The sequence below is a fragment of the Neovison vison genome, chromosome 8 (genome assembly GCF_020171115.1).
Source record: "Neovison vison isolate M4711 chromosome 8, ASM_NN_V1, whole genome shotgun sequence".
In the NCBI taxonomy this organism is placed as follows: Eukaryota; Metazoa; Chordata; class Mammalia; order Carnivora; family Mustelidae; genus Neogale; species Neogale vison.
Genome location: NC_058098.1, coordinates 5,301,307 through 5,323,319, shown reverse-complemented (window position 1 = coordinate 5,323,319; position 22,013 = coordinate 5,301,307). Strand labels below are relative to the sequence as shown.

General features: G+C 49.8%; 1 protein-coding gene across 1 annotated transcript; it reads left to right on the top strand.

Annotated features, from left to right (window-relative positions):
* Positions 1 to 444: 444 nt before the first annotated feature.
* Positions 445 to 20,371, top strand: RAE1 (ribonucleic acid export 1). Its single transcript, XM_044262778.1, has 12 exons — positions 445 to 637; positions 3,173 to 3,269; positions 3,829 to 3,933; positions 6,210 to 6,302; positions 10,895 to 10,981; positions 11,883 to 11,969; positions 12,093 to 12,164; positions 13,005 to 13,112; positions 16,175 to 16,281; positions 16,364 to 16,439; positions 16,979 to 17,173; positions 19,917 to 20,371. The coding sequence occupies exons 2-12, from the start codon at positions 3,180 to 3,182 to the stop codon at positions 20,001 to 20,003; spliced, it is 1,107 nt and encodes a 368-aa protein (XP_044118713.1). The 5' UTR covers positions 445 to 637; positions 3,173 to 3,179; the 3' UTR covers positions 20,004 to 20,371.
* Positions 20,372 to 22,013: the final 1,642 nt, after the last annotated feature.

Sequence of the window (22,013 nt, the reverse complement as noted above, 5' to 3'; positions counted from 1 at the left end):
AGTCCCCTCGAAGTCAGGCACCATGATGCCAATTTCACGGAGGGACACGGGGCCCAGGGAGCCCCGGACGGCTTAGGACGCCTCAATCTGCAAACACGAGGTCGGGGTGGGGGCCGGGACCCAGGCTGGCCCTTCTCCGCCGACCGAGGCAGCATTCCTTCGGCTTCTCCGAGGATGGTTTCGGACTTAGGTTGGCGGGAATCAGAAATACGCTAGACTTTTCATTCTCAAGAGAAAATACTAACGACCCTCCCTCAGCTGTCTGCGAATGTATCAAAACGGTTGATTGGCAACAAGGAGGCGGCCCCACCAACTTTCGACCAATCGGCAAATTGCTGGCTCGGGGACTCCTTCTCGGCGTCACTGGCGCTTCTGCGCATGTGCTGTCGCCTCGTGGGCGGGGGAAGCAGCGTTTTTACCTGCCTTCCGGGCGACACAGGAAGTGGCTCCGAGGCGCCTGCGCGGTGCTTCCGCGGTAATTGGGGGAGTTTCCTCCACCGGCGTGAGGGTATTTCAGCCCTTCGGGTTTCTGTGCCCAGCACCTCGCCTTCTCCTCCTCGGTTCTCGAGCGGTTTCGCAGGCTCCCGAGTCCTCCCCGCTGCCCGCCACCGGCTCTCCACCGCGGCGTGACTCCCAGGTAGGCCCCGCGCCGCCTTCCTCGCTCCCCGCAGCCATGGCGCTTCCAGCGCCGCCCGCCCCCCCTCGGGGGAGTGGGCCCCGCGGCGAGGCACCTGGGCGCGAGCCGGCCGGTTAGCGAGCTTCCTTACTGGCCCCTGGGAGGGGCTCTGGGGTCACCCCGGGTCTAACCCCCTCGTCCTTCTCTTGGGGAAACTGAGGCACCGGGAGGGTCACAGTTGATGGCAGCGTCTGTCGTCTCCGCTCTTCCCCGTTAACACGTCTGTCTTATCAGACGCATGCTCCCACCTCCTCGGAGAAGCCTCCCTTGACCGTTCTTGCAGAAAGGCGTCCGTCCCCTTCGGTGTCCCGCGCTAATCTTCGTTGCACTTTCCTCTGAAACCGGTCTATTGCTTTGTTTCTGCCCTCCTCCGCCAAGCACTGCCCCCACGCCACCTCCGTCAGGTGTCTGTTAAATACCAGCCGCCTTGGCCCAGGCGCCTGCCGAGGGCCGGGCGTATCTTAGGAGTCCAGACCGCCCTCTGTTCCTGGAGCTGACGTTTTCCCGGGGAAGAGGTTGATGGCACACAATCCAGGTCGTGACCGGCGCTACGAAGAAAACAGGGTGGTGGTATGGCAGGGTGGGTATTTTAAATCAGGAAGGCAGGGGAGCCTCTGAGCAGGTGACCTTTTTGAAAAAGGTAGGTCTAACCGCTTTATTCACGTACAGCTTACCTGCTGTCACCCACTTAAAACTGGGCCTTTTGATGCGTTTGGGAAGTTGAATACAGTTATGTGAACATCACCCCCAGAGTTTGAGAACATCTCCATCCCCGCCCCCATCCCCCCAGCGTTCCCAGGAGACAACTTTTTTTTTTAAAGATTTTACTCATTTGACAGACAGAGATCACAAGTAGGCAGAGAGGCAGGCAGAGAGAGGGGGGAAAGCAGGCTCCCTGCTGAGCAGAGAGCCCGATGCGGGCTCGATCCCAGGACTCTGGAACGATGACCTGAGCCGAAGGCAGAGGCTTAACCACTGAGCCACCCAGGCGCCCCAGGAGACAACTTTTGAATTGGGATCTGAAGATTCCAACTGAGGCAGCTGGAGGTTTGGGGGAGGGCAAATCATCCCACGTCGTAGGAACAGATAGTAGGAATGCTGCAGGGCAGGGCTGAGTTTGCTGTGGTCACAGGCTGAAAGGGTGCCCCCAGAGCAGTAGGGCTGGAATGCAGCAAGCGGGGCAGGCGAGGAGATTGCTTGGAGATGTCCTCTGAACTTCTTGAGGGTTCCCCATGCCCTGTATAGTGTGTGCTCCACATAGGCTGACTAATACTTGAATGACCCTTGCTCTTTCCCTAAATTCATCCCCAAAAGGGACAGAAGAAAGAATTTTCAGGCACCAGGTGTGCGACTGATCTCACTTGGTTTTCATGATTCCTTGAAACGGATGCCAGTGACTTTTTTTGTGGATGAGAAAATCAAGGCTAAGTAACCTTCCCAAAGCCACATAGCTAGTTCCTAGACTCTGACTGCCCAAGCCCTGTTATTTCTCTGTTCACTCATGCAGTTAACTAGTGCTTCAAGTGCAAGTTCACATTTGAGGCACAAGTAGCTGGCCTCTCACAGAGTTGCTTTCCAAGATACTAACACGCTCAGAGCTGTTGCTTTGGCCAGGATATCGGCACTCATTTTGTTCCTGAAGTTGGGAATCCCAAGTGCGTTTCCAAAATCCCTAGCAATTTCCTCATTCTGTGTTGCCCAGAACATAATACCAGACCTTTTGGTACCCAGTCACACCAGAGTGGATTACTTCTTAAAACTCCTCCTACAGAGAAATCACTGAATCTTTGCCAGGACCGATTACTTTTCTTAGTAACATCATGCAGAGATACTGGCCTAAGCCAGAGTATAGAAATTATTAAGAAGAACGTGAACTCTCACTGAGCAGAGACCTGGAGGAGTGGGGCCTTCTGTGGTTTATTGTTACATTCCTGGTGCAAAGCTCAGTGTCTCAAATGATGTAAGAAAGGGGTGAATTTATCTTCTAGCTGGTGATTGAAAAGTACTTTGCTGTAATGTATTGGTTTACTAATGGTGACAAATGTAAAAAGAAAATAAGGAAACGATATGGGGGTGTATGGGAACTCTATCTGTACAATTTTCTATATGTCAAAAACTCTTCTAAAATAGTACGTATTTAAAAAGCACTTTCTGCATTTCTTTTAAAGATTTTATTTATTTATTTGACGTAGAGAGAGATGGCATAAGTACACAGCTGCAGGGAAAGGGAGAAGCAAGCTCCCCACTGAGCAGAGAGCCTCATGTGGGATTCGCTCCCAGGGTCCTGACCTGAGCTGAAGGCGGATGTTTAACCGACTGAGCCACCCAGGTGCTCTGGTGATCATTATTTAGATCACTTTGGAAGAGAAAAACCTGACATCAAGTCATTTAAAGTCTTTTTTTCCCTTCTGTGACCTAATTGGCTTTATATTAGCTCTCAGTGAAATTGATTATGGAAGAAAAGACCTATCCTTAACATTTTCTATTATTTTTTAGGGCCAAAATGAGTCTGTTTGGGACAACCTCGGGTTTTGGAACTAGTGGGACCAGCATGTTTGGCAGCACCAGCACAGATAACCACAACCCTATGAAGGTACTGCATGACGCTTCATGGGACTTGTATGAAATTACAGGCCAGGGTTTCCCACAATGAGAGAGATCCAGATAGCTTGGGAGCCTTCTTTGGGGCAAAAGCTCTGAATCTTTGTCTAGCCCACTTTCTCAAACTTGGAGCACAGAAACAGTGTCTCTTGTGCTAGTGTCCTGTCCCCCCGACTTTCTTCACCACTTAAGTTAGCAGGGTGCTTATTAAAATTGTGGATTCCCAGGGCCCGGCCCACAACTGTTCAATGAGAATTTCCTCTGGGGTGGGGTCAGGCCATGACTCTGATTGAGCACTTTAGGGCCAGAGTGAACCAGTGGGCCAGCACGTGGAAATCATCCTGGCCATTCATTGAGAGTGCGGCTTCCGGTCTCAGCAGTGCTAGCCCTTCCACTAGCTTCTTTATTACTCCTATTCTGGATCAAAGCAAGAGAGGTCTAACTCAGTTCTTAGCACAAGGAAAATCCACCATGAGTGTTCAGTGAGAAGGAAAAGAATTTTGAATGAAATCGATGATGCATACATTGTAACGTTGACTTTTCCCCCCCAGGATATTGAAGTAACATCCTCTCCTGATGACAGCATTGGTTGTCTGTCTTTTAGCCCACCAACCTTGCCTGGGAACTTCCTTATCGCAGGATCATGGGCTAACGATGTAAGTCTTCCTTACACGCATGTTCTAGAAGACTTATTTCTTTGTATGGTTGAGGTTAGCTTTCCATTTGGCTCCATTCTTTCCCAAGTGAATGAAGCAAAGGTAAAACTTATTCACGGCCATTCTAAAGAAATCAGTTAGAGGGAGTGGCCCTTCTGAGCAGGCGACGTTGCCTGTCACACTGACATCTGTTATGAAAGCGTGGTCATATGGTCATAGGCCTCACTCAGAACTCCTGCCCTAGTTCAGTGACTTGGCATGGATTTCCAAGTCACCTGTAGTGGCATTGAGAATGACTGTTCTTCATGGTGCTATACATAAACTTCGAGGTATCCTAAAAATGTTCTTAAGGCAAATATTAAACTTTTCCAACTTTGGATATGGCACAAATCCTGCAAAGACGTTACACTTAACCTATTGTGTACAAAAAAGGACAAGAAATCACAGTGCACAAAAGGAAAGAGAAAAACTCTGGTAGGGAGGAAAAAAAAACCTCTGGTGGAAAAGTCAGCAGACATGAAGAGGCACTTCACAGGAGTGCAGGTGGCCTGCTAGCGTGAACTTGAACCATTCAGCCACACTCATAAGCAGGTAAACTCAGACTTCTGTGATGGACTCTACCAAGTTAACGAAATGAAAATTTAAAAAGAATAACACTTGGTCCCAGCAAAGAAAAGCTGAGACCTTCCATGTACCGCTGGTAGGTATGGAAATTGGCACAGCCGTTCCTAAGGTCAGTTGGCAGTATCGATCAGAAATCCTTAAGTTTATACCCTGCCTCTCAGTGCTTCTCCTCTGAGGCAGTATTGTACCGCTCTGGGGTAAAGTATTGTACTTCACGTGCATAACTGAATTAATCTCTTGACAGCGAAAGCACTGTGATCCTGTTGTTCTCTCTTCTGATGTGGAATGTGGAGCTTAGGGTTGTGGAGTAGCGGTCCCAGCTTCCGCATCTGAGGGACTGGCCGTCAGGCTGCTAACCTGGCAATGGGGGCCCGGATCTGTATTCCTAGCCACTGTCTGCTACTGCTTCATTGTATTGCTTTGTCTTTCTATTTTATTTAAAAGATTTTGTTTATTTGTCAGCGCACACAAGCAAGGGCAGCGGCAGGCCGAGGGAGAAGCAGGCTTCCTGCCCCCACTGAGCAAGAGCACAATGCGGGACTTGATTCCAAGACTCTGGGGTCATGACCCGAGCTGAAGGCTGATGCTTTACTGACTGAGCCACCTGGGTGTCCCAACCTCATTTTAAAAAGCCTTCATGCTAGTGGAAGTTTTGAAAGTTATAATACCAAATAATGTACGTTATGGTATGTTTGTGTGCTAGACTAGCATTTTTAAAAGTTTTGGGAAAGATTTTTCTGCAACAGAGGGGCAGCGAGGGGATTGGGGAAAGAACAGCAAGAGGAGGAAGGTAGTCATGGTTGAGCAGGTTTGGCTTCTACATGTGGTTTCTGGAAAGACTCCACGTGATTTATTGCTGAAAAACATGAATTGTTTATTGGCAATTCATAATGCAACGGAGGAAAGTTTCAGTTAAAAGAGTGAAGGTACTCTATAATCTAGGTTTTTGAAGAAAATATGTGTGCATAGAAACATTGAAAGCGCAACAAACTATTAACTATAGTCTGGTGGGATTAAGGTGATTTTTTTAATTTTCTTGTCATATTTACAAAATCTCTTAAGTAAAATGCGTTATGTTTATAATCAGGAAAAACTGTAAAAAACCAGTGTATTCAGAGAAGAAAGGTAAGTTTCCCCTTTGGTCTTGATTCTCTGAATGGTAATGGATGACATTCTCCTTTAGAAAACAAATACATCTCATAAATGTGATAAATTTATCTGCAGTTTTAGGTGTAAGCAAAAGAATTTATATATTTTGATGGCTTGGAAATACAGGAAAATAGCCTCTTGAGTAGACTGTTCAGTTGCTTCATTATTATTATTTTTTTAAGTTTATTTACTTTAGAGAGGGAGCCTGAGCAGGAGGGGCAGAGGGAGGGAGTCTCAAGCAGACTCCGAGATGACCGCAGAGCCCAGCGCAGGGCTGGGTCCCACGATCCTGAGATCGTGACCTGAGCCGAAACCATGAGGCGGACGCTTGACTGACTGTGCCACTCAGGCGGCCCTCAGTAGCTTTATTCTTCAAGTTAGATAATTAGGTTGATACGAGAAGTTTGTGTATATTTAAGTCGCACCTATTAGTTATTAGGTGTTCTGTGCATATAAGATGCCACGAGGTGCTGTGTTTGCATTAATTTTTCATGTCACTCTAGGTTCGCTGCTGGGAAGTTCAAGATAGTGGACAGACTATTCCAAAAGCCCAGCAGATGCACACAGGGCCTGTCTTAGATGTCTGCTGGAGCGATGTAAGTGTCATCCCATTTTTCATATTTTCTACAACATAAAATCACATGTTATCTGGGAGTATGTATGTATTTCTACTTTAATATAACCTGAACCACGAATTTTGTGTATTTATACACATTGTTGGAATTCTAAGTTTCTGATTTTCAGTATAATAATGTATTGATACTCGTGATACAGTCAGTTAATGTTAGCATTGGTTTTTTTGAAAGTTCTTCTTGCATAAAAAGTTCATTATTTTATTGACACATTATCTTAAGCGAATAATTGAATAATTTCTGGAAGCCATTCCTGCCTTTTTGCCATGAATTTATGTCATTTTAAAATGAAAAGTTTAGCATCCCCAAAAATAAATCCCAGAGGAAAAAAGAATCATTTTCTGTTAATAGGCATTTGAAGTCTTTTGGGTTTTGGGGATTCTCTTTTTCCTCCCAAATCCTGAGCATCAGTAATGTAAACGAATATGTTCAAGTTTATCTGGCTCTGAGCTTTTGTTGATTGGGGAGACTGTAATGAAGGGACCATTCACAAGGGGGCAGCAGCAGGGAAGGTAAGTGGGAGCCACAGCAGGAGGCTGTGATGGGGCCTATCGCCTTCCTAAAGGAGGAGGCAGCATGGTGACAGCCCAGCCTTCCTCCCGCCTGCCACTGCTGCCCAGTGGCTGACCCCAGCAGAGGCAAGAAAACGGGCAGACAGATGTACGTTCGTGCTGAGGAAGCTAAGCCTCCGGGTCCCTGTCAGGCCTTCGGTGTAATTTTAGTCAGGTTCATTAGATAAGAATTGCAGACAATAAAATTGAACCTTTTTAGTGCATAATTCTGTCATTTTGAAGAAACGCAGAGAGTTGTCACAATACAGCACACCAGCCGTGGATTCCTTCCTTCCCTTCTGTCACATGCTCCTCAGTTCTAGCCGCTGGAAACCACCAATGTGTTTTCTGTCCCTGTGGTTCTGCCTGTCCCAGAGTGTCACGTGAACAGTCCTCTACCGCGTCCCCTTGGCGTCTGGCTTCTTTTGCTCTGCACAGCACGCCTGGGACTCACGCAGGTCGTTCTGCGAGTTAGTAGTTTGTCCTTCATGCTGAGCGGTGGCCCGTTGTATGGCTGTGTCACCGTTTGTTCGCCCAGTCACCAGGAGAAGGACATTTGGACTGATTCCCATTTTGGTCATTACGAATAACACCGTTATAAACCGTTGTGTGCTGGGTTTTCTGTGAACAAAAGTTTTCATTTCTCTTGGGTGAATATCTCCTAGAGGGATTGCTGTGTCCGATGTCGATTATATGTATAACTTTGTGAGAAATTGCCAGACTCCTCTTAGTTTATGTTGTCATTTTCAAATGACACCATTCATTTATGTGATCTTATTTAATTTATAATTAAGAAATTATTTTCCTGTTTATGTTTTGAGGTGGTTTAGGAGCCAGAATTGGCTCCTGTTTTTTTGTTTTGTTTAGAATTTATTTGACAGACAGAGCTCACAAGTTGGTAGAGAGGCAGGCAGAGGGGGGAAGCAGGCTCCCTGCCGAGCAGAGAGCCGGAAGGGGGGCTTGATCCCAGGATCCTGAGATCACGACCCGAGTTGAAGGCAGACGCTTAACCCACTGAGCCACCCAGGCGCCCCTCGAATTGGCTCCTGTTTTCATCATGAGCTGTGATAGCCTTCTCCGAGCATTTTTGTCATCTGAAAAGTGTTTGCTTGACCTATCGGATTGGGTTATTATGAGACTAATAATAGATCTGTGAAAACAATTTGAAAAGTGATGCATTTATTGCAGATACAACTTGAGCTCCTGGGTGGCTCAGTGGGTTAAAGCCTCTGCCTTTGGCTCAGGTCATGATCCCAGGGTTCTGGGATCAAGCCCACATCAGGCTCCCTGCTCAGCGGGGAGCCTGCTTCCTCCTCTCTCTGCCTGCCTCTCTGCCTACTTGGGATCTCTGTCTGTAAAATAAATAAATAAAAATCTTAAAAAAAGAAGAAGAAGAAGAAGGCCGTGTGCCTATAACTCTTCGGGCTTTGTGTCATCCAGCCCACGCCCACGTTCAGATTGGGGCTCCAGCTTCCTGGCATTTTGACTTTGTCGGGTTACTTAATCTCCCTGTATTTGTTTCCTCCTTTGTAAATGAAGGTAATAATAATTACAGCAGATGGTATTTAATTACGGAAATAATTATCAGGCTCTTCTAGGGCGCTAAAGCCCTGGGGGTATAGTGAAAAGGGAAGTTGGCAAGGTGGGCATATACCACAGTCATGGAACTCCTGGTCTGTCAGGACAGACAGACAGAACTGCACATGGCAGAACTCTGTGGCAGCGAGACTGCCTCTACATAAAGTGACTGGCACAGGCTTAGCTGACAGACTTGTCGGAGGGAGCGTGGGGAGTGGCTGAGTCTAGGCCCAGACCCAGACCTTCCTGGCTCCGAGCCCAGGTGCTGGACCGCCTCCCTCAGAGGCTTCCAGGAAAGGGAGTGGCTGGCGTGGGAGGTGGGAAGAGCGGTCGGGAGAGGAAGCTGCACCTGTGACAATAGCACAGAAGCACAGAAGAGCCAGATACCTTTGAGGCATAAAACCCAAACTTGCTGGAGATGATTTCTTGGGCGCTGTAGGGACATGGCTTGCTGTGTAGCCATAGCCAAGGGGCGGGGAGCAGCTGGCTGGAGAGCGCTTGCAAATACCGTTTCTCTGCCCTGGCCTTTTGACAGATGAGCCTCGGTGTCTGCACGGCCGCGGGTCAGGCACGCTGCTGCTCCGTAGTGCCGACTGCGGCTGGTGGGATGGGCATCTTACAATGACATCGAGAGCCAGTGTGTCGCTCAGTCTCAGGGTAGCCCACGACGTACATGGGTATCCTAAGCATTTATGGAGTCAACCCTTACAAGTCCCCTGATCAAAAAGCAGATTTTGGGCGCCTGGGTGGCTCAGTGGGTTAAGCCGCTGCCTTCGGCTCAGGTCATGACCTCAGGGTCCTGGGATCGAGTCCCACATCGGGCTCTCTGCTCAGTAAGGAGCCTGCTTCCCTCTCTCTCTCTCTCTCTGGCTGCCTCTCTGTCTACTTGTGATCTCTGTCTGTCAAATAAACAAATAAAATCTTAAAAAAAAAAAAAACAGATTTTAGCTTTTCTTTTAGTTGGAGAACTGGTGAGTTTTATGGGAAGGCATTTTTGCTAAGGAAGAATGGCAGTAAATCTTTAAATTTTGAAACCAGAGATGAGATAATTTAGGTCACTGGTCAGCAGACTATGGCCCATGGGCCAGATATGGCCCATTGTGTATTTTTGTAAATCAAATTTTATTGGCACACAGCCACGCTCCTTCATGTAAGTAACGTATGTGGCTGCTTTCAAGCTATTATGATAGTTATGGAGTTGCAGCAGAGACCTGTAAAGACTAAATACTCAATAGATGTGTCCTTTCCGAAGAAATTTGCTAACCACTGCCCTAGACTTCATTTAGTTTTTTCTCTTTCTAAAAATGTATGACCAGTTTATGAGTTTCATATTTAAATATTTTTAAGACCACTACACAATGATTGCTAATTTGTTAAGCTGTTCTATAGTTTCCGTAGGACCAGTGACTATTGAAAATTAGTGTAGTTTTATGGTGTGCACTTCAGAAAGCTATTAGAGACCTAGCCAGACAAGCGCGTGCTGATAGCAGATGCACGTGCGTGTGCAGAGAGCCCGACACACTAACTGTGGCAGAGTGTTCACCACCGATGATTCTGGGTGCAGGGTTTATAGCTGGTCATTGTTTCATTCTTGCAACTTATGGTCAAACAAAGGCTTGAAATTGGGGTGCCTGGGTGACTCGGTTAAGCTTCTTCCTTTGGCTTGGGTCATGGCACCAAGCATCAGGTTGGGCTTTCTTCTGGGCGGAGGGCCGGCCTCTCCCTTTTCCTCCGCCTGCTGCTTTGCCTGCTGGTGTGCTTGTTCCTCCTCTGTTGAGTAAGGAAAAATCTTTAAAAAAAAAAAAAAAAAAGGCTTGGGACGCCTGGGTGGCTCAGTTGGTTAGGCAGCTGCCTTCAAGTAGGGTCGTGATCCCGGCGTCCTGGGATGGAGTCCCATATTGGACTCCTTGCTCAGCAGGGAGCCTGCTTCTCCCTCTGTCTCTGCCTGCCACTCTGTCTGCCTGTGCTCTCTCTCTCTCTCTCTGACAAATAAGTAAATAAAATCTTTTTTAAAAGGGGGGGGCTTGGAATTAATGAGAACAAGAAAAAATTGTGTAGGTGGCCCCCGGTACTATATGTGATGCAGGATTTGCAAAAACTACTCTTGGAAGGAAGTCAGTGGCCCTTGAGAACGGAATGGGTCGGGGACAGGAGTCTTCATTTTCCCTCTATAACTTCCCATGCTGTTTGATTTTTTTCTTTATCCTGTTAATTTGGTATCTCTTAGAAAAATTAATCAGTAATAAAGAAATAGGGCGAAAAATGTGTTTGTATATGACAGTGGAGTTTATAATACACCGGTCCCCAAATAACTAGAAAAATAAAAATTGCAAAACAAAGCCTGCCTCAAGATGATCAACCTAACAGACAAATAGAAATTGTATTTTTTTTTTCTTGAATGACAGATTTTCTTGATTTTTCTTTTAGGATGGGAGCAAAGTATTTACAGCATCATGTGATAAAACTGCCAAAATGTGGGACCTCAACAGCAATCAGGCAATACAGATTGCACAGGTAATAAACACTGAGTCCAGAAAGGCTGGTGCCTGGGGTGGTGATGAATTTTAAATTTTAATTCTCTAGTATGGAAAACTGCAGTTGACTCTACCAAATCACTTAGACTTAAGCTTTCCAGAAACCTCTTCAGCATCAGAGTAACACAAAGGTAATAACCATTCTTACTCCTGCTGGCATTTCACAGGCGGTCTGTCATGGATCTTCCATATGTGTGTAGGTGAGGGGGGCGTCCTAAGGAGTTAGTGCCGTCAACGCCTGTAAAAGATAGATATTACAGATGGGCCTCAACATTCCTGTGTTTGACGGTCTGACAGCCATGTGTGGCTTGCCTTTTACCAGCTGCATTTGGACACTGGTCCACTGGACGAGTATCGAACGCCTGCTCCGTGCCAGGCACTGCCAGTAGGGGTGCACGCCCCCGGAGCAGCGGGCGCGAAGGACAGAAGTAATGAAGCTCAGAGAAGCAAGACCCAGAGGGTCCGCCCTGGTTGGGAAGGGCCTCTTGACCCAAAACCATTTTCAGAAAGACCTTGCTTACTCTGGGCTCCCAGTAAGTGTGACTGTGTGCCAGAAGCATCTCTTTGACCTCTTCATTCGCGCCACCTGAGTCAATAGATAAAACTGTACTAGTTATTTCTGAATATTTCCCTGGGGAGGGACTTACTTTGACTCTCATTATAGGTAAAATAAAATTAACGTTTGTCAGGATGGAACGTAGCTATACGTTCTTAGGTGAAATTGAGTGTCAGCGGTCTTTAGGAAGGGCTTGGATGTCCTTTGGTGTTTGGTAGGACCTCAGTATTTCAGTTTGTGCCTTCTCTTTGAGTTTCTAGAACTAAAGGTGCTTAGCACGTAGTTACATTTATCTTGACCTGTTTTGATTTTGTCTTCTTGCAAGCACGATGCCCCTGTGAAGACCGTACACTGGATCAAAGCGCCCAACTACAGCTGTGTGATGACCGGGAGTTGGGATAAGACTCTGAAGGTTTGATACACCAGTGAGGGGGGCTGCATGGCCTGGCCAGGAGCGACGTGAATTCTTCCACTATTGGGATGATAGCTCTGAAATGGTCACTTACTGGGTGTTTTTTTTTTTCCTAAATTTTAGTTTTGGGATACACGATCATCAAATCCTATGATGGTTTTGCAGCTCCCTGAAAGATGTTACTGTGCCGATGTGGTAAGGAATTTCTAACTTCATATCTATCCTCTTAAGAGAAATACAGATTTCTTACCTTGTGACATCTTGCAGTTAGCGGGTGATCTAAAAATCCCTCTAACTTGAATAATGAACACACAGAGGATGTAGTTCCAATTTCCTCAGTTACCTGAAATTGGGAGATTTTTGTGCTGCATTTGTCCCCAAATACTAAATACTGATTGTCAAGTTTTTTTGTCATTTGTTATTTGAAGATGTTTGGGAGCTGCGTACCATACGTGTATATATATAACAGTTACTTTACGTAGGAAAGTGGGTACCGACTGTGTGGTGTGGTGTTGGATCTTTGGGGACTGAGTGGAAGAGAAACTGAAGAACTTTTTCTCTCCATTTGATTATGTCTTTTATTTTTTTTTTAAAGATTTTATTTATTTATTTAAGAGTCAGAGATCACAAGTAGGCAGAGAGGCGGGCAGAAAGAGAGGAGGAAGCAGGCTCCCTGCTGAGCGGAGAGCCCGATGCGGGGCTCAATCCCAGGACCCTAGAATCATGATCTGAGCTGAAGGCAGAGGCTTAATCCACTGAGCCAGCCAGGCACCCCATATTCCTCCATGTTTTTTTAAAATAATCCTGTGTTTTATAGTTTAAAAAATTATGCTTTTAAAAATGCATGTTCTACTTTGAAATAATTATTGCCGTAGGTTTTCATGAAGAGTATTGTGGTATCATTGGATTTTTAAACTTAAGAAAATTCAGGCTTATTTTTCTGAGTCTAAAAACAAGGATCTGATATTTTGGTATTAAAAGAAAATAACACTTTCCTTCATTTTAAACGTGTCTTTGCTTTCCTCTGTTCCCTAGATCTACCCTATGGCTGTGGTAGCCACTGCAGAGAGAGGACTGATTGTCTACCAGTTAGAGAACCAACCATCCGAGTTCAGGAGGATAGAGTCTCCACTGAAGCATCAGGCGAGTCACCTGTCCGGTTAGGAAGCACGTGCTTACTGGGTGTCGTACGCAGTTCAGGGCCCATGTGGGTAGTACTGATGTGCTTTCAGACACCGAGAAGTGTTTTCGAAGGGGTCAGTTTAAGGGTACAAGTGCAGGTATTTTGTGAGCGGACACCGGCCAACCCTGGAGGAGCCTGACTTCTCTGTCCTCTTGCTGCTGTGTACAGCTGTGGGCTCCGCGCTGGGCTCTGTCGGGTCCTAGCGCCCAGCCTCAGCTCTGCCTTTGCGGGGTCCACACACCACCAGGCTTCTCCCTGCAGTCTCCCGGCTGCCACAGACTCTTCGATTTTCTTCACTCTCTTCTCACTCCTAGGCTCTCCTTCCTCTAGCCTTTGTCTCAGCAGATCGGCTCAGCTCCTACTCAGAGAACCCCGTGGTGGGGAGGGGGGAGCTGCTTATCTTCTTCCTGGGGAGTCCAGGAGTCTGCCTGCACCTGTGTCTTTCCCTGCCTTACTCCTGCCGGTTAGGTGAGGTCTGTGCTCTGTGAAGGCCCGTGTTGTGGTGGGGCTCTGTGGTTGACCTCCCCTCCCCCCACCCCCCGGTGTCTGGACACTTGCCGCACCCCTCAGCCCTACTAGCACGGACTCGTGCTCCGGTCTCATTCTCGAAAACAGACTCTTGCCCTACATCCTCCGATGCCACCTGGACCCTTTTCCTTTGCAGTGAAGCATCTCACGTGAGCTTTCTTGGTTTCCTTACCTCCCACTCATTTCTCACCCGATTCCGTTGAGGCTTCTGCCCCATGACTCCACTGACACTGTTTTTGCCTTGGCCACCGATGGCTTCCTCATCCATAATTCCAGTGGACACTGAGCAGCCCTCATCGTAGCTTAGCAGAGCAGCATCCATGACTGTTCTTATCTCTTAAACACCCTGTTCCTGGCCTCTGTACTGCCCACCTCTTACCCCCTGCCTCTCCAGTGGCTGCTTTGTCTTCCTTGCCTGTTCTCGCTGCACGTTGGGGTTCCCCAGGCCTCTGCCCTTGCCTGCCGCCTTCTTTACTGAAGCAGAATCTCATCCCTGTCCTCGCCGTCATGTAGACATACCTTGTGGGCGGGAGACCCAGATCCGCAAAAGACCTCGCCTCTGGGATCCCTAGAGGGACACCCACAGTCTGACGGCTCCTTTGCATGTCTCCCAGCATCTCAGCCCAGCAGTATCTCACACCAAACCTGGGACCACTTCCTGCAGGGCTTGAGATGTTACCTCTCGTCAGGCTTCTCCCTGGTTGCTTTCCCCAAGACTGGGGGTGGGGCGGGGTATGTGTGTGTGTGTGTCTGTGTGTGTCTCTGTGTGTGTGTGTCTTAACAGAGCTATGCATACATGTTTTACATATCCTGTCTCGTGTTGCCCGCTAGAATGTAAATCCAGGGGAGGCAGAGATTTCTGTTTGTTGCCTCCTTATCCCTAGCACCTGGGACCAGATCTGATGCATGGAAGTTTTCTGCAAATGTTTGCTGAGTGAACAAACAGCCTTAACCTGCTCCTGCCTGCCGCCCTCAGTAGCCTCTTCTCCATGTGCTCTGCATCTCAGGAGACAGGATCCCCACCTGCTCTTGTCTGAGCTGGAAATCTGGAAGTCATCCTTGACCTGCTCCCCTCCTTTTCTCCTGTCTTACTGGTCTCCAGGTTCCCTTCTGCTCTGCAGGTGTTTTGGAATCTGTTCATTTCCCTCCTTCCCTCCTGCCTCATCTAATCCGAGTCCCTGGTATGACTAAGAGCTTAGGTCTTGGCCCTCCTTTGGTCTGCTCCTCATGCGTGGGTCAGGGAGCTCTTACAATGGCAAATCAGACCTTCCCACAGCTGTGCTTAAAAACCCAGCACGGACTCCTCATTTCCCTTTGGGTAAATCCCAGATTCCTTGACGAAACCTAGTGACTGCCTTCACTTCCCGCTATCTGTGCCAGGCATCCTGGCCTTTCATTTGCCGAGGCAGGGCCTCAGCATTTGCATAGGGCCACTGTGTGATTGTGTTCTTGGAAACGGTACCCCCAGGGGAGTGCAGGTCCCTGGTCTCTGTGCTGAGCATGGGAGGCACAGTCATGGTTCCTGGTGACTTACAGGCTTTTGCCTATTTTCATTAATGTTTTTTCCACTCAACAAAAGTAATGGGCTTGTTGTTCAAAAAAAGGCAAATGGTATAGAAATAGAGCTAGCATGTATTTTTCCATTTCCTTAGGAAATTTGTGAGCTTTAGCAAGCGTCACAATACCAGAAACTGCTCTGTATCTCCATCTTCTGTGGCTTCGTCCCTAGGCTCTGACCTTGCCCCCATGCTTCCTGAACTCCTCACAGAAGATAAAACCTCAGTTTGGGGAGGGTGGGTGGTCCTCTGGAGGAAGCCAGGTCGTCACACTGGAAGGTGGGAGTGAGCACCCAGGCCCTGGCCTCTGTCCCGGCAGCTGGGTCACGGGCTCTTTTGTGGGACCCTCTGTAGAGTTCAGGAGAACCCTCGTTTGGGTCCCGAGACTCAGTGTTAGGTCAGGTGCAGCGTGTTGCTTCTGCATAGTGTGGTCCCAGTTTAGAAGGTCCTGGCCACGTCCACTTCCCATGTGACCTTTGTTAACCTGTGATCACTGGGCAGATGCTGTTCCTTTCTCCGTGAGGGGAAGCAGAGGCCCAGAAACATCGGGGCGAGTTGCTGCAGGGTGTCCATCTGGTTAGTGGTGGGCTGTGAATTGGGCCAGCGCCGGAATAGGACCTGGCGGGGTTCCGGGGGGCATGTGCACATCTCAGGGGACAGCAGGGCCCTTGCGGGGACAAAGGCCAAGCAGGGACAGACACAGCGCATGCTCTGGATTTTGTTCGTAAAGTCTCGGGACTGAATACAGGTAGTTTCTCAAAAGGTAGAAAATATTGCTTCATAGGGAACTAGAAATAATGTGTCGCGTTTGTATAATGTGTTTCTGGTTCTTCTGAAACCCAAAAATGAGGTGGTTATGTACCTTCGCTTGGTTATGAAGTCTTGTATCTTACTTTGTGATAACATACTGTGTTGTTTTTTTTTCTTTTAAATCATAGCATCGATGTGTGGCTATTTTTAAAGACAAACAGAACAAGCCGACTGGTTTCGCCCTGGGAAGCATCGAGGGGAGGGTTGCTATTCACTACATCAACCCCCCAAATCCGTAAGTGGGCTCGGTTCACTTGGCGAATTTTCGCTTGAGACTTTTTCAGAATGGAAAACTCATCTGAGCCTTTGCTTTTCAGCGCCAAAGATAACTTCACCTTCAAATGTCACCGCTCGAACGGAACCAATACCTCAGCTCCTCAGGACATCTATGCGGTATGTTTTTAGAAACTTCAAGTTTGAGATTTAGAAACTAGACTTGGAGGTGGGTGGCTGAGTCATTACGGGCCAGGAAAGCTCCCTGTCATCGTGCATGTTCACGGGCAGAGGCCGGGGGCTTACACTGTAGATGCTGGTTTTCTGTTCTTGTGACACATTGGCCGTCTTTGCTGTCTGTGGGCTGCTGCTGAGTGCCAGCGCACGGCTCCCTCAGGAGGGCCTTCCCTCTCCTCCTGAGCGCGGCCCGGCCGCTCAGACGCTTAGCTGAAACGGAGAAAGAAACGGCGCTTTCCTGAGGTCCCTGCTTGGCGTCCTGGCTGGCTGCGTACTTGTTAAATTCTGCTGCCTTGTGTTCGTAACAAGGGACGCGATTCGGTTCTGGGCTGCCAGGGGATTTCGGGAGCACGGCTGGTTCCTCCGCGCTCCGCGGGCAGCCGGCCCATTCCGTTTCCGGAGTGGGGCAGGAGGCGTGTCGGCACAAACCTGGTTTCTCCTCCCTCCTGCACCGCTCATCGTGCGCGTGTGAATCCTTGCAGGTAAATGGGATCGCATTCCATCCTGTCCACGGCACACTTGCCACGGTGGGGTCGGATGGCAGATTCAGCTTTTGGGACAAAGATGCCAGAACGAAACTAAAAACTTCCGAACAGCTGGACCAGCCGATAGCGGCTTGCTGCTTCAATCACAACGGAAACATATTCGCCTACGCCTCCAGCTACGACTGGTCAAAGGTGAGCGTCCCTGGGCCTGCCGGGCGCACTAAGGCAGCGGCGCCGGCTCTGCAGTCGGAAGGCCTGGGCTTGAGTTGTGACTCTTCTCTGGACCTGCCAAGGTCTCCGTCCCATCCCTGCAACGGGACATAGCCGGCCTTCCTCACAAGGTGTGGGGACTCAGTCATACCTGTGGAGCCTTTTCCCTGGGAACTGCCCCTGGGAAGGGTCTGGTCATTGCAAGGCCAGAAGCAGAGAGACTCCAGGGGGCTCCGAGTCCGTCAGGGAAGCTCAGGGCGGCGGTCAGAGAGTGAGGGGGCCCGGTGGGGCCAGGTGTTGAGGCTTTCGCTGGAGAAATTGCTTCTTTTTTTATTATCTGGGAGAGGGGGTTAGGGGCTCACAGGGTCGTGGCTGCATTTTGGGGGCCTCCCAGCGTGGTGGTAAGGGGAGCAGACTTGGGCCTGGGGCTCCAGGCCGCTGGCCGACAGCCCCGTGTTAGCTTCTCAGCATCTGCGTCTCCTGGATCGTTTGTTCATTTTTCTCGTGCTACCACCAGCCCCTCTCTGCAGCAGCCTTCCAGACTTTTCCCTGCTCTGCCCTTGCTGTCCAGGTTCCTGACTGGTGAGGTCGCCGGCCTCACCCAGAAAGGCTTTGCCCTCCTCAGTGTCTCCCTTTCATCTGCCCGCGTGCCCATCCGCCCTGCCATCTCCTTCTGCCCGCCTCCCTCCCCAGCCTCCCCGGCACCCCTCCCTTTTCTCCTCCTGCGAGCACCTTCTCTGCCTGCCCACCGGCTCCTCACCTGTCTGTAAGACACACCCGACGCCTGCGGCCGTGCCAGGGCTGTAGCTGAGAACCCTTGTTGTCCGCGACCGGCAACCACGGCAGCGGGCTTGGCATCTGCTCGCTTCTGTTCCTTTGGCTGCCTCCTGGGGGCCGCCCTTCCCCGTCAGCTCTGAGCTGACTGGTTCGTCTTGGGGTTCTCCCAACGCAAACCAGTGACCCTTCGTTATCTGACTTGGTTCCTGAGCTCGTCCTCCACTCCCCTCCCAGCATCCCCGCCTCGGCTGTGTGAACGCGTGGCCTGCCCGGAGCGCCTTCCCTTGGGAGGTGGAAGGCCGGTGACTCCGCCCGCGCGTGCTCTAGCTCCGGGCTTGCTGCCTCTCCTGGGTCCGCTCGCTGGGGGTCTCGGCGTCACCTTTGGTTCTTTCTCAGAAGCACAGGGCAGCCGGCCCTGTCTGGTGGCTTTAGCGGCAGTATCCCGGCCTGCCCGGCCTCCGCACCCGAGCCCCCTCCCGCCGGGGCCGAGCGGATGTGGGCCGGGCAGCGGAGCGGTGTCTCTGGAAGCCGCTTTGCCGAGATGCCCCGGGGGAGCAGTGCTCGTGGCCGGTGGGTGCGTTCAGTGTCTGTCTGTACCCAGCAGACTGTCGCCACAGCCCAGATAACCTTGTTGTTTAAGATCACAGCTTCAGCTCCCCCAGAAGTTTCCATGCGTGTTGCCGCCATCCTGCCCCCGACACACACGCGACCCTCAACCTGCTTCCTGTCATTGTAGACAAGCTTGCGTCTTTCAGAACTCTGTGTCCAAGGAGTCCTGCACCACGTGCTGTGTGTGGCGTGGCTGCTTTCAGCCTGTGTAAGGATTGTGGCGGCCGCCCCGCGTTGAGCGGCCCCGCTGCCGGGCGGTCCGTGGGGCCGGTGCGCCACGTGTGTGGCAGCCGCAGGTGCAAGTTTTGCAAAGGACGCCTGGTCCGGTCCTGCCGAGCTGGGGCCAGAGCAGGCTGTGGCCGGGACCTTGGCTCTCCCCACGGGGCCTGCCCTAGTCCACGTGCCCAGGCCCCGGCTGCCTGGGGCTGCACCGCCCACCCCTTCCCTGCCTCCCGTCCGGCGCCGCTCGGGGCACTGCGTGGTGTGGGCGCTGGCGAACTGGATGGGCCGGGAGAGGGGAGAAGGCGCATTGCTGTGAGCGCCGCTCAGGACGAAGCTGTCCGACCCGTTAACGTCCGCTTACACTTGGAGTTACTCGGAGTTACTTACATTGTGATGTTTTTCATTTAAAAAGAGTTGCTTTGCGAATTTCACACTGTTCCTGGTTTAAGGACAGTTCTCTTGGGCATAAAATCGCGATCACAGGGGATGAAAGGTATGAGGTTGCTGCGACAGCCCTCCGACACCTGAGGTGCCCGCTGCTCTGCCGTGCCAACCGCCCCCTCTGCTCTCCTGTCCCTGTGGATGCCCCTTAGAGCCGCTGAGGCCGCTGTTGCTCTTCCCTGGGGGATGATGTTTGAAGGCCTCAGTTCGCCCTTCATGGTCCTCCTTAGTCCATCCTGGTCCCGATTTCCAGGCTCCCCGAGACTCGCACGGCTCCCCTCCCTCCTCCCCGCGGAGGGCAGTCCCACTGACCACCCACTGACCCACTGCACTTCTCTCTGGGTCCGTGTGGGCCGGCTTGCTCCTGCGGCGATCATGTTGGCATTGAAGTGAGGGGTTAACGAGGCCTTAGCTCTGAAAAATATGTAAAAGATCATGCCTCTGAGTGGGTCACCGAAGACAGATTTCCACCAAGTCCTTAACCTTTCCTCTGAAACCAAAGTTTAAATTTGTTTAAGATTTTGGCTTTTCTGTCCTTCCATAAACCTGTTTTGTTCTCCCAGATATGTTATTTTGTGTACGTAGCACAGGACTTGGCATATACAAAGTGCCCATAAAATGCTGATTTTTACACTTTAATGATAAGATTGTTGTGTGTGTTTTTCTTGCCCCTTAGGGACACGAATTTTATAATCCACAAAAGAAAAATTACATTTTCCTGCGTAATGCAGCCGAAGAGCTAAAACCCAGGAATAAGAAGTAGTGGCCGGAGACTTCTGGGTTGTCCAGAGTTGTTTCCTCTCCACTCTGCCTCGTCTTTTTACGGATTCGGGTCCCAGTGTTTGGTAGGTTGTCACCCCTGGATGTGGACTCAAGCCCTGGAGAAAATGTCCTCGATCAGCAGTCAGGAGCCCCGCCGGCCACGATGACCGTCTGTCTCTCCATTCCACTGCCTGTTACAGATTTCTTCTGTAACTCCACGGGGACTGAAATGATTCTAGAAGTTAGATTCCTGTGGGCGACTGCCACGTATTTTGCCGTGCTTCATTCAGCCGTGTATGTGTTCGAGAACATTGGGAAACATCCTATGAGCGCTGTACTGTATTTTGTAATAAAATATTTTGAAGATTCCCTGCTAAGCTCCCTTTCTGTGTGTCTCCCACGACCTGCCCCCTAAGCTCTGAAGTGGTCATCCTGTCCCACAGCGTCCTGGGTTTTGATTTGTGATTGGAGCCGCGCTTGGGGACATGCAGTAGCCGTGCCCCCTTTGAGAGGGCATCCTGAGCTGTGCCTCCCGCATGGAGCGCCTAGTGGTAGCGGCGAGCACAGGCCGGCAGAGGCTGGATGTGTTTCTCTTGCTTCTGTCGTGCCATCTTTAGCCTCCCCAGTGGTGTTCGGCTCTGCTGGGCAGAGGTCCCCGTGGCCGGAGTGGGGCCTGCCCCATGTGCTGAGGGGCAGGCCTTTGTGCACAGGCCCGAGTGGGTGATGTTTGTGTGGCCTCCAGGTTAGGACCTGAGCCCCCTGTCCCCGGTGCTGTTCAGTCGTGCCCCAGTACTGGTAGCTATTTTTATTCCGTGTCATTGAGAATTCTTGATTGGTAAGTATCCGAAGTGAAATTCAGCTTAACCTTTGACTTTGGAGTCTGTTGTGTTTTTACCCCATGATCCCAAATGCTGCTTAACGCTTTACTGTTCGGGGCTGGTACGGAAACGTAACTTGCTGAGCTTGGAAGTCTGCCCTTGACCCTGTTGTAAGTTGTGTTTGCCTTCTCATGAAAAGCAATGAAAATAAAATTTTCTACTGGAAGAGATTGCCTGCACTGAATGGTTTAAATTCTTTGGTAGTCCGGTCACAAGTAAAATCAGATTCATTAACTCTTCCATTCTGTCTTTTTGGATGAAAGTGTATTTTTTGAGAGAGAAAGGCGAGTGCACTGGAGAAAAAAAAAAAAAAAAAGCCTGAATTTTCAAGTTACTTACTTAGACTTCACTTCATGAATCAGCCCTGTGCTTGTGGGGAAGTAGGGGCAAGCGGGACCACTGTTCTGCGAGTCGGGCGCAGGTACCCCAGTAGCCGGTTTTGCTGGAACGGAGGCAGCGTCTGTGAGCACTGGTTTAGCGGTGGTTTCGTAATGCTCTTTACAAGCTAGTGATGTGATGCTCAAAAGGAGACCTCGAAATCACGAGTCTAAACCAGGAGCTTTGCAGTGTTCTTTTCCAAGACTGGGCCTCCACATCACCAAGGTGATAGGTAGTTTGTGCCATTGGCTAATTTAAAACATTTGCCAGAGTCCATTTACCAAAGTTACCCGTGTTGGGGTACCGGAAGCTAGGAATGAGGGAGCTCCTTGGTGCCCACAGGGATGTGAACCCTGATAGATGCGGCCAAGGCTCATTTCTCCAGCTGTCCAGAACCTAGAGCATAAAAGCCTGCTACGGGTTTACTCGCAATGAACCAGGAAATATTTGTTGAAATTGCGGAACTTCTTAAGATAATTATTTTCGTGTTTTCTAAAATGTGAAGTCTGAGGAGCTCTCCATCTTAAAGATCACCCCTGCAGGAACCCATACTACACGCTGCTTGTGGATTTGCCAGCATCTTCTGGTTCAGAAAGATACAAGTGTAATATTGACGGCCTTAATAAAAGAGAAGTCACTGTGCCATTAAAGATGGACACCCAGGGGCGCCTGGGTGGCTCGGTGGGTTAAGCTGCTGCCTTCGGCTCAGGTCATGATCTCGGGGTCCTGGGATCGAGCCCCACATCGGGCTCTCT